General features: G+C 51.1%; 1 protein-coding gene across 3 annotated transcripts in view; it reads right to left on the reverse strand.

Annotated features, from left to right (window-relative positions):
• The window catches only part of PLOD1 (procollagen-lysine,2-oxoglutarate 5-dioxygenase 1), a 59,162-nt gene that overhangs the window by 30,229 nt on the left and 16,643 nt on the right, over nt 1-12,290 (reverse strand). For all 3 annotated transcript variants that reach the window (XM_060170887.1, XM_060170885.1, XM_060170886.1), the window contains exons 2-6: nt 11,496-11,587; nt 10,084-10,214; nt 6,231-6,394; nt 4,786-4,898; nt 3,379-3,442 (exon numbers count right to left, since the gene is read on the reverse strand). In XM_060170887.1, the coding sequence (XP_060026870.1) occupies nt 3,379-3,442; nt 4,786-4,898; nt 6,231-6,394; nt 10,084-10,214; nt 11,496-11,587 (564 nt within the window). The remainder of the gene's footprint in view (nt 1-3,378; nt 3,443-4,785; nt 4,899-6,230; nt 6,395-10,083; nt 10,215-11,495; nt 11,588-12,290) is intronic.

Raw genomic sequence — 12,290 nt, forward strand, 5'->3', positions numbered from 1 at the left:
AGGTGGGGACGGGGGCTTGAACCTGGGTCCTTGCACACCGTGATTAAGTAACCAAATGCCCTGCCCCCTGGCCCCCTGGAGCTTACTTATCTAAACCCCAGCATTCTCATCTGTGAAATGCAGGTACAAGAGGAAGGGTTCGTGGTTTGGCACTCAGCACCACAGCCCGTACAGGGTGAGCCAGGAGCCTGCGGCAGCCCCCTAATCTCATCACTGCTTGTCACAGTCTTGGAGGCAGGACAGGGTGGGATGACAAGGAGATAGCAAGGCCGGGAGTAGATGGCACAGTGGTTCTGCAAAGAGACTCTCATGCCGGAGGCTCCCAGATCCCAGGTTCAACCCCCTGCACCACCATAAGCCAGAGCTGAGCAGGGCTCTGGTTAAAAAAGGGGGGGGGGGGGGGGCTGGGTGGTGGCACACCTGGTTGAGCGCACATGTTACAGTGCTCAGGGACCCAGGTTTGAGCCCCTAGTTCCCACCTGCAGAGGAAAAGCTTTACAGGTGGTGAAGCAGGGCTGCAGGTGTCTGTCTCTCTCCCTCTCTATCACTCCCTTCCCTCTCGATTTCTGGCTGTCTCTATCAATAAATAAATAAAGATAATGCAAAAAAAAATTGTGACAAGGAGATAGTATAATGATTATGGAAAAGACTTTCATGTCAGGGGCCGGGTGGTAGCGCAGCGGGTTAAGTGCACACCGGCATAAGGATCCCGGTTCAAGCCCCTAGCTCCCCACCTAAAGGGGAGTCACTTCACAGGTGGTGACGCAGGTCTGCAGGTGTCTATCTTTCTCTCCCCCTCTCTGTCTTCCCCTCCTCTCTTGATTTCTCTCTGTCCTATCCAACAACAATAGCAATAACAATAACAACAACAACAACAAGGGCAACAAAAATGGGAAAAATGGCCACCAGGAGCAGTGGATTCGTAGTGCAGGCACCAAACCCCAGCAACAACCCTGAAGGCAAAAAAAGAAAAGGCTTTGATGTCTGAGGTTCCAGGGTCCTGGGTCTAATGCTTGGCACCACCAAAAACCAGAGCTGAGTCGGTGGGAAAAGGGAAGGTAGAGAGTGTATGATTCTGCAAATAGACCCTCATACCTGAGGCTCTGGAAGTCCCAGGTTCAATCCCCCTGCACCACCATGAGCCAGAGCTGGTTAGTACTATGGTAAAAATAAAAAAGCAAATAAATAAACCAGAGCTCAGCAGGGCTCAGACAAAACAAACAAAACCTGAGACACTGAAGCCCCAGACACATTCCAGGAAGCCTCAGGGAAGGAGCCTGGGAGGCCTCTGCTGGGTCAGCACCTCGGAGGTGATGCCCACAGATAAGCCCCTGCCATCAGGGCCCTGGCCTCAGTCTTGCACAAGAAAGACAATTGAGGAAAGGGGGGCAGGCAGTGAGTGGTGCACCTGGTTAAATGATCACATTACAGAGCGCAAGGACCCAGGTTCAAGCCCCTTGATCCCCACCTGCTGGGGTAAATCTTTACGAGTGGTGAAGCAGGGCTGCAGGTGTCTCTCTGTCTCTCTCCCTTTCTATCTCCCCCTCTCCTCTCAATTCTCTGTCTCTATCCAATAATAAAATTTTGAAAGAAAAGAAAGACAGTGGTGGGAACAACCTGGTCCAGCAATTACAGGACCAGAAGGAATCACAATTACACAGAGAGGCCTTCCTGGAAGGCTGGGAACGTGCAGGGAGGGGTGTTTGTGGCTGAAGGGGCGCCACAGTGCAAGTTCCTGGGCTGTCCAAGCGGTGACTCTCTGACCCCGTTTATTTATTGTTTAGACTTAGGCCTCCCCCCCACCTCCCCACACGCCTTTTTCCTCTTCTTATTGCAGAGCTGGGGCCTTGCGCAGGTAGGACTCCACCACTCCAGGGGGACTGTTTCATTCAGACAGAAAGACAGAGATGGACTGACCACAGCACTGGAGCTTGAAACACACACCCTACCGAGTGTTGGGTTTCCTGTTTGTGTTCTTTTTTAATTTTTAAAAATATTTGTTTATTTATTCCCTTTTGTTGTCCTTGTTGTTTTATTGGTTTTTTAAATTTATTTATTACCTTTTGTTGCCCTTGTTTTATTGTTGTAGTAATTATTGATGTTGTTGTTGTTGGATAGGACAGGGAAATGGAGAGAAGAGGGGAGGACAGAGAGAGGGAGAGAAAGATAGACACCTGCAGACCACCTCTGAAGTGACTCCCCTGCAGGTGGGGAGCCAGGGGCTCGAACCCAGATCCTAACTCCGGTCCTTGCGCTTTGCGCTACTTGTGCTTAACCCGCTGCGCTACCGCCCAACTCCCTTTCTGTTTGTTTTGTTTTTATCTAAACCAGGGCTTCACCACTCCCAAGTTGCTTTTCTTTCTTTAAAAACCTATTTATTTAATTTACATCTTCCTATTTGATATGACAGAGAAATCAAGGGCGGGTGGGGGAGAGTGAGGAGAAACAGAGACACCTGCAGCCCTGCTTTACCGCTCATGAAGCTTTCCTCCTGCAGGGGGTGCACCGGGGGCTTGAACCTGGGTCCTTATGCATGGTAATGTGTGAGTTCAACTGCCCAGTGCTCTGTCTCTGTCTCTCTCTGTCATCTCTTTTCTTTCTTCCTGTCAGAGCACAGCTCAGCTGACTTGTGGTGGTACAGGGAATTGAACCTGAGACTGGAGCTATAGATTTGGGTTCTTAATTCAAGATTCATGAACTCCCAGAAGCCACAAACAAAAAAGTGAGGCTACTTCTGTATTCTCTGAGCAAGAAGCTGCAGCTTTCTGCAGATGGGGAAAGTGAGACCTAATAGAGAGAGAGAGAGATGTTTGTTTGGAGTTACCGAGCTCTAGACACAGCTCAGAGAGGCCCAGGGATGGGGTTGGGGAGGCACCTGCTGGCTCAGCAGTGCAGAGATTGTACCCGAGGACAAGAGGTGACGTCCATGCCACCACCAGTCATGACGCAGGGCCAGGCCCAGAGCTCCTGTGTTTCCCAGGGCCAAGCAGTCTCTCTAGTTCCGAAGTAGCCCATCACTTCCCTGCCAGCTCAGTTCTGTCCCCCAGGAGTCCAGAAAGCCCTCACCACGGAGGTGAGCAAGTTCAGCTGTGAGGCCCACAGACTGCAGGCAGGACGCAGCTCTCCAGCCCAGAGTCTGCTGGGCTCTGTGGACTCCTTTCTGCAGCTCCCAGCAAGACACCCACCAGGGGGTCATCCACTAGGGCTGACTTCCTAGCACTATGAGTAGGCAGGAATCAGCCTGGCTCTCCTCCATGGGCTCAGGGCTGGAGTGGCAGAGGCAAGGGCTCTACCACTGAGCAGTGTCCCCAGACCTGTGCCATTTCTTGCCGAGCTCCTCTGTCCCTCCCCGTGGCCTCTCCCATGCGGCCTGCTCACCCAAGGCTCCATCCAGGTTCTGGAAAATTCGGCAGCGGTGGTCCAGGGTGATGTTAATACGGCCCTGTAGGAGGGAGACCGGCAGGTTACAGCAGGCCCAGGCCTAGCAGAGGACAGGGCCCCACTGTGAGGTTAAAGAAAAGCCCCGAATATTGAGAGCAGCTGTTGACCCGAAACCAACTGTTCCTTGTTCTGCGTAAATATTTCCACCCATATCCACCCTGTGATAACTATAAAAAGGTGAGACAAGAAATGATTGGGGTCGCAGACTCTCCCTTTACTTGGAAGGGTGTCGGCGGCCTAAGCTTAAGCTTCCTAATAAAGGTTCTTGCTATTGCATGTGATTCTGGTCTTCTTTGCAGGAGATCAGGACTCAAACTTGTGGGCATAACACCCACCATACCTACCCTCCCACTCCCTCACTTCCCTCCCTCCCTCCCTCCCTCCCCCCTTCCTTCTTCCCTTCCTGCCTTCCTTTCTTTCTTTCTTTGCTTCTTTTTCCCCAACGAGGGCTACTGCTGGGATTTGGTGCTTCCAGTCTTTCTTCCTTTTTAAAATTTTTATTAGCCATTTTCCTTTTTTAAGTTTTATTTATTTATCATTGGATAGAAACAGAAACATTGAGAGAGACAGAGAAATACCAGCTGTCCTACGTCACCACACGTGAAGCTTTCTCCCCGTAGGTCAGACCAGGGACTTGAACCTGGGTCCTTGTGCACTGCAACATGTGCACTCTACCAGTGTCCCCCTCTTCCTTCCTTCCTTTTTTTTTTTTTTTTTTTTTTTTTTTTTTTTTTTTTACCAGAGCACTGTTCAGCTCTGGTTTATGGTGGTGCAGGTGGTTGAACCTGGGACTTTGGAGCCTCAGGCATGAGAGTCTATTTGCATAACCATTATGCTGTCTACCCCTGCCCCCTTCCTTCCTTTCTTTTTCCTCAATAGGAAAGAGAGAAATTGAGAGGGGAGAGGGGATAGAGAGGGCAGAAGGGAGACAGACAGACAGACACACTTGCAGCACTGACTCACTACTCATGAAGCTTCCTCCCTACCGGTGTGGAATGGGGGCTTGAACCCAGGTCCTTGTGCATGATAATGTGTGTGCTCAACCAGAGATGTCACCACTGGTCCCTCCACCACTTCTCTCCCCCAATCCACTCTGTGCCAACAGACAGGGCAGCTGGACCAGTCAGCAGCAAAGCCCCACAGCCCACTGCCTGGTGCTTTGCTCAGAGCCAGAGCCCTGGGTTTTCAGAACTACAGAGGAACCTGCAGACGGCCGGCTTCGCTGTAGCACCGCCCAGTGCAGCCCAGGGCTGTGGACCTCAGGGGCTGCACCAGGTACAGCCTGGTGGGTGGAAGCTGGGACTCCCCAAACCAGCCCAGCCCAGCCCAGCCACACCATCTTACCCTCTTCTCTGGGTCCAGGAAGATCTCGGTATAAAAGAGCTGGTCACTGTCGCTGTCCTGGCCTTCCCACTCGGCCACCAGTTTGCTGAGGTTGGGGGCATAACCAATGAAGCCTGGGAGCCATGGGGAAGGAGATGGGGTGAGCAAGGAGCACAGAGAAACACCTAGACTCAGCACTCTAAGCCTCCCCTTCTATCCCTCACACTCCTTTACCCGGGAGCCCACCTCCTCCTAGAAGTCCTCCTAGGATTCTCACAGATAAGGGTTGAACCTTTCTGGAGCCTACCTGTTCCCCCCTCAACACAAACACCCCACCACACATGCACTCTCACACACACACACTCACACACATTCACACAAAGTCACACACACACTTACAGTCACACACACACACACATTCAGTCACATACACAACCACAGTCACACACACACACAGTCACACACACACAGTCACACACACACGCTCACAGTCACTCAAACACACAATCACAGTCACACACACACACACACACAGTCACTCATACATAATCACAGTCACTCAAACACACAATCAGTCACTCACACACACAATCACAGTCACTCAAACAATCACAGTCACTCACACACACAATCACAGTCACTCATACACAATCACAGTCACACACACACTCACACAGTCACACACACACACACGCACACTCACACACAATCACACACTCAGTCACACACACACAATCACAGTCACTCACACACACAATCACAGTCACTCACACACTCACAGTCACACACAGTCACACACGCACGCACACACACACACACTACAGTCACACACACACTCAGTCACTCACACAGTCACTCTCACACACTCACAGTCACTCAAACAATCACAGTCACTCACACACACAATCAGTCACTCATACACAATCACAGTCACTCACACACACACTCACACAGTCACACACACTCACACACAATCACACACTCAGTCACACACACACAATCAGTCACTCACACACACAATCACAGTCACTCACACACAGTCACACACGCACGCGCACACACACACACTACAGTCACACACACTCAGTCACTCACACAGTCACTCACACACACACAGTCACTCAAACATATACAGTCACACACACACACAGTCACAGTCACTCACACACACACAGTCACTCACTCACACACAGTCACACACACATTCACAGTTACTCAAACACACACACACTCAGTCATACACACACTCACAGTCACACACACAGTCACACACACACTCAGTCACTCACACACACTCACAGTCACACACACACAGTCACTCACACACAGTCACACACACACAGTCACACACAGTCACTCACACACACACACAGTCACACACACACAAATACTCACAGTCACACACACACAAACACACACACACACACACACACACACACACACACACACACACACTCTCTCCATACCTCCAGAGCCCAGGAACCTCTTGCCGTCAGACACTGCCGGGTACTTGGCCTCCAGCCTGCGGTTGGGGTAGATGAGCTCCTCTGCTGAGAAGACCACCTGGCTCCTCGCCTGCCGGAACTTCTTCAGGAGCTCGCGGGGGCCCGAGGCGAACACCACGTCATAGCTGAGGCCCCACAGAGATGGGGAGGGGCAGGGGTGAGTAGGGAGGAGATGGGAGGGGCAGGGGTGAGTAGGGAGGAGATGGGGAGGGGCAGGGTGAGTAGGGAGGAGATGGGGAGGGGCAGGGGTGAGTAGGGAGGAGATGGGAAGGAGCAGGGGTGAGTAGGGAGGGGATGGGAAGGAGCAGGGGTGAGTAGAGAGATGGGGAGGAGCAGGGGTGAGTAGGGAGGAGATGGGGAGAAGCAGGGGTGAGTAGGGAGGAGACAGGCCCGGGCAGGCATGAGTGTGGTCAGGGCACAGGCAGCAGCCGCTCAGAGCTCTGCAGCCCCCACCTCACTGCCGGGCCTGGGCCACCTGAGCAGAGTCTCCACAGCCTGCAGGGCGGGGACCCAGCAAGCTCTCCACACCTGCCCTGGCACCATCTCCACACCTGCCCTGGCACCATCTCCACACCTGCCCTGGCACCGTCCCCATCTCTTCTCTACAATGTGATGCTGTGAACCACAGGGTGATTCCCACTGCCCTCGGGCAGCCTAACCAGAGTGGTCCTGCTCTCTGGTTTTCCCTGGAGGCTCCCTTGAGTTGACTGATTGATTGATGATTGACTGTTGATTGATTGATTGATTGATTTAAAGATGTATCTAGTGAGCCAGTAGGCACAGTGGAGAAACACTGGACTCTTAAGCACGAGGCCCCAAGTTTGAGCCCTGGCATTGAATGTGCCACAGTGATTGATGCTCTGGTTCTCTCCCTCCCTCCCGCCCCCTCATAAAGAAATAAGCGTAGGGGGAGTCAGGCAGTAGCGCAGCAGGTTAAACGCAGGTGGTGCAAAGCACAAGGACGGGCGTAAGGATCCCGGTTGGAGCCCCCGGCTCCCCACCTGCAGGGGAGTCAAGGTGAAGCAGGTCTGCAGGTGTCTATCTTTCTCACCCCCTCTATGTCTTCCCCCTCCTCTCTCCATTTCTCTCTGTCCTATCTCACAACGACATCAATAATAACAACAATAATAACTACAACAATAAAACAAGGACAAAAGGGAATGAATAAATAAATATTTTTTAAAAAGAAATAAATGTAGGGGGGCAGGGGTAGATAGCATAATGATTCTGCAAAGAGACATGCCTGAGGCTCCAAAGTCCCAGGTTCAACCCCCTGGCTCCCACCTGCAGGGGGAAAGCTTCACAAGTAGTGAAGCAGGGCTGCAGGTGTCTCTCTCCCTCTCTATCTCCCCTTCTCTCTGGATTTCTCTCTGTCTCTATCAAATAGATAATAATAATAATAATTTATTTTTTGCCTCCAGGGTTATTGCCAGGGTTCAGTGCCTGCACCACGAATTCATTGCTCCTGGAGGCCATTTTTTCCCCTTTTGCTGTTCTTGTTCTTTTATCATTGTTGTAGTTATTATTGTTGTTGTTGTTGTTGCTGTCATTGGACAGGACAGAGAGAAATGGAGAGAGGAGGTTGAAGACAGAGGGGGAGAGAAAGACAGACACCTGCAGACCTGTTTCACCGCCTGTGAAGCGACTCCCCTGCAGGTGGGGAGCCCGGGGGCGTGAACTGGGATCCTTACGCACGGGTCCTTGCGCTTTGTGCCACCTGCGCTTCATCTTTGAAGAGACAGTGTCTCTACTCCACCCTTAATGAATAATAAACTTTTTTAAAAGAAGCAGATGTAAAGTATTTTTCAAAAAGCTGTGTTGATTGGCTAATGGTGGCTCGAGGGCGCGAGAACCCAAGCCCGACTCCGGCCCCTGAGATGCAGAGGCAGCTGCGCTCAGGACCTTGTGCCTACAAGTCCTGTGTCCTGTGCTCTACTCACACCAGCATTGCAGAGCCACCGTGGTGTTTTATTGTTGTTCCCAGGACTTGCCACTGGGGCTTTGTACCTGCATGAGTCCATCCATCCTGGTAGATTCTGCTTCTTTTTTTTTTTTAATTATCTTTATTTATTGGAGACAGCCAGACATCAAGATAGAAGAAGGTGATTAAAAAAAAAAAAAAAAAAAGAAAGAGAGAGAGAGACAGAGACACCTACAGCCCTGCTTCACCACTCATGATGGTTTCTGCCTGCAGGTGGGGACCAAGGGCTTGAACCCGGGGTTCTTGATCACTGTAGTGTGTGCATATAACCAGGTTTGCCACCGCCTGGCCCTTACACTATTAAATTCTTTGGCTTTGATTGGACCAAGATAAAGTTTTATTATTTTTTTAAGATTTTATTTATTTATTAATGAGAAAGGGAGGAGGAAAGCAAGAAAGAACCAAGCATCACTCTGGCACATGTGCTGCCGGGGACTGAACTCAGAGCCTCGTGCTTGAGAGTCCAATGCTTTATCTACTGCACCACCTCCCAGACTACTCTGTCCACCTCTGTCCCTCTCCATTTCTGTTTCTGTCAGCAAAAATGAAAGGAAAATAAAATAAATGAATAAAATGTCAAAGGAATTAGAATATTTTTCTATCATGGTCCAGGTGGGGTAGTGGATAAAGCTTTCGTCTTTTTTTCGTCTTTTTGTCGTTTTTGCAGTCGTTGTTGCTGTATAGGACAGACAGATATGGAGAGAGGAGGGGAAGACAGGGGGGAGAGAAAGACAGACACCTGCAGACCTGCTTCACCGCCTGTGAAGCGACTCCCCTGCAGGTGGGGAGCCGGAGCTCGAACAGGGATCCTTACGCTGTTCCTTGCACTTTGCGCCACCTGCGCTTAACCCGCTGTGCTACAGCCCGACTCCCAATATATATATATACATATTTTATTAGAGAGAGAGAGAGAGACTGACCAGAGCACTGCTCAGCTCTGGCTCATGGTGGTGCTGGGGATTGAAACTGGGACTTAAGAGCCTCAGGCACGAGAGTCTTTTTGCAGAAACATTATGCTATCTCCACCATTCATGATTCTCTCTCTCTCTCTCTCTGTCTCTCTCTCATTAATAAATCAATCTTGTAAAAAAAAATCCTTTGGAGTTTGGTGATAGTGCAGCAGGTTTAGCGCATGTGGTGCAAAGCGCAAGAACCAGCATAAGGATTCTGGTTCAAGCCCCCGTCTCCCCACCTGCAGTGGAGTCGCTTCACAGGCGGTGAAGCAGGTCTGCAGGTGTCTATCTTTCTCTCCCCGTCTTCCCCTCCTCTCTCCATTTCTCTCTGTCCTATACACAACAACGACTGCAATAACAACAACAATAATAACTACAACAAAATAAACAAGGGCAACAAAAAGGGAAAATAAATAAATAAATATTTGAAAAAATCCTTTGGGGCCAGGTGGTGGCACACCTGGTTGAGCACACGTTACAGTACACAAGGACCTGGGTTTGAGCCCCTGTTCCCCACAAGCATGTGGAAAGCTTGGTGAAGCAGGGCTGCAGGTATCTCTCTTTCTCCCTTTCTGTCTTCCCATCTTCTCAATTTCTGTCTCTATCAAATAAGCAAATAAAGATAATAAAAATAATAATAAAGTGGTCCAGGAGGTGGCGCAGTGGTAAAGCTTTGGTCTCTCAAACAGGAGGTCCCAAGTTCGATCCCCGGCAGCACATGTGCCTGAGTGATGTCTGGTTCTTTCTCTCTCCTCCTATCTTTCTCATAAATAAATAAAATCTTTTTAAAAAATAAATAATAATAATAATAAATCCTTCTACCTCCTCACTGAGAGGCTGCCCCCAGGTCCCCTTGGCCTCTGTCCCTCTAGCTACACACCTGTCTGTGAAGAGAATGACCAGGTCCTCCTCGTCTGCGTGCTTCTCCAGGGCTTTCTTCAGTAGCCGCACCTTCAGCCCTCCACCTGCGGATGCCTCCTTCCCGGCCCAGTCCTCTCCCAGGCCCAGCGCCTGAGAGGAAGGCCCTCGCAGGTGAGATCTCAGGGAAGCCTCATCTCGCCAGCCCCCTCCCCACACTTGAGAAGTCAACACCTCGGCTTTAATGGTCTGTCCTGCACCTCCTCCCCACACCTCCTCCCCACCACCTTCCCCACTCTGCTACACTGGGTGGACATGGTCACACCTCCCCATCAGGATGTCCGACCCCTCCCGCAGCCTTGGGTTTAAGTCGTGGCACAAGCCTGGCTGGCTTTCCTCAAGGCGGTCCTATTCATTCATAGTGGAGAAAGGCTTTTTTGTCTCTTCCTTCCTTTTTAAATTTTTTATTATCTTTATTTATTGGACAGATAGTGTGAAATTGAGAGTATGGGAGATAGAGACAAACAGAGACAGAGAGACACCTGCAGCCCTGCTTCACCACTTGCAAAGCTTGTCCCCTGCAGGTGGGGACCGGGGGCTCAAACCTGGGTCCTTGCGCACTGTAACACATGCGCTCAACCAGGTGCACCACCGCACCAGCCCCTCTTCCTTTCTTTTTAAAAAATATTTATTTATTCCCCTTCATTGCCCTTGTTGTTTTACTGTTGTAGTTATTATTGTTGTTGTCGTTGTTGGATAGGACAGAGAGAAATGGAGAGAGGAGGGGAAGACAGAGAGAGGGGCAGAGACACCTGCAGACCTGCTTCACTGCCTGCAGGTGGGAAGCCGAGGGGTCAAACCGGGATCCTTACGCAGGTCCTTGCACTTTGTACCACCTGCACTTTACCCGCTGTGCCACCGCGGGACTCCCTCTTCTCTTCCTTTCTTTCCTCCTTTCCTTCCTTTTCTGCCACCAGGGTTTACACTGGGGCTCGGTGACTGCATGGCGTCTCCAGGGTGGTCATTACTAGGCCCCCTTTTTCTTTTTTGATAGAGACAGAGACAAAGAGACAGTAGGGGTCCGCCACTCGTGAGATTTCCTCCCGAGCACTGTTTACACAGTTGAGGCCTGCAGAGAGTGGCTGATCCAAGGCCAGCTGGGGGAGCTTGTGGGAATGCTGGTTCCCAGGTGCCGCCCTCTAGAGCAGTCACAGGCATAGGAGAGCCTAGTACTGAGTGCCACCACCTCTACTGCTCACATGTGCACCTTTGGGACCGTCCTGTCTGTATCATGTACTCCCAGCTTCTCCCAACTTACCCTCTTCTCTCTCTCAGGCTCCTGGAAGCTCGCTGTGTGTGAAGGCCAGGCTCCCAGCTGCCGAGTCCCCCCCCCCCCATCACCCACGAGCTCAGGCAGCCCCAAGAGCCCCTCACCTGGATCTTGTAATTGAAGAACTGGGCTGAGCGTTTGAAGCGGCGGAAACCCTCCGTCTCCTTTGTAGCCACTGTGAGGACCAAGAGGTTGTCTAGGGACAGAGAAAGGTGAACGGGACAGCAGGGTGAGAGGACAGGCAGGTGTGGTCACTGCTCCCAGAGACATGTCAAACCCTCGTGGGGAGGGGGATAGCTCACCTGAGAGGAGGGTACCTGCCCTGCCCTGCCCCACCCTGCATGTATCCCAGGTTCAAGGTCCTGGTGCTTGACGTGGGAGTTCTATGGCACCAAAGGGTACTTGGTGCTATGTTGTCTCTCTTTCTGTTTATCTCATAAAGTCACAGTGGTAAAGTCCCAGAAACAGAAAAAGAAAAAAAAAAAAAAAAGACCCCAAAGGACAGGGGCCGGGTGGTGGCACACCTGGTTAAGCGCACACATCACAGTGCGCAAGGAGCCAGATTCAAGCCCCCGGTCCCCACCTGCAGGGGAAAGCTTCACGAGTGGTGAAGCAGGGCTGCAAGTGTCTGTCTCCCCCTCTCAATTTCTCTCTGTTCTACCAAATAAAATAAAATTTTAAAATAATAATAATAATCAGGAGTCGGGCAGTAACGCAGCGGGTTAAACGCAGGTGGCGCAAAGCGCAAGGACCAGCGTAAGGATCCCGGTTCAAGCCCCCAGCTCCCCACCTGCAGGGAGTCGCTTCACAGGCGGTGAAGCAGGTCTGCAGGTGTCTTTCTCTCCCACCCCCGTCTTATCCAACGATGACATCAACAACAGTAACTAAAACAACAAGGG

The sequence above is a fragment of the Erinaceus europaeus genome, chromosome 13, assembly GCF_950295315.1.
Source record: "Erinaceus europaeus chromosome 13, mEriEur2.1, whole genome shotgun sequence".
Classification (NCBI taxonomy): domain Eukaryota; kingdom Metazoa; phylum Chordata; class Mammalia; order Eulipotyphla; family Erinaceidae; genus Erinaceus; species Erinaceus europaeus.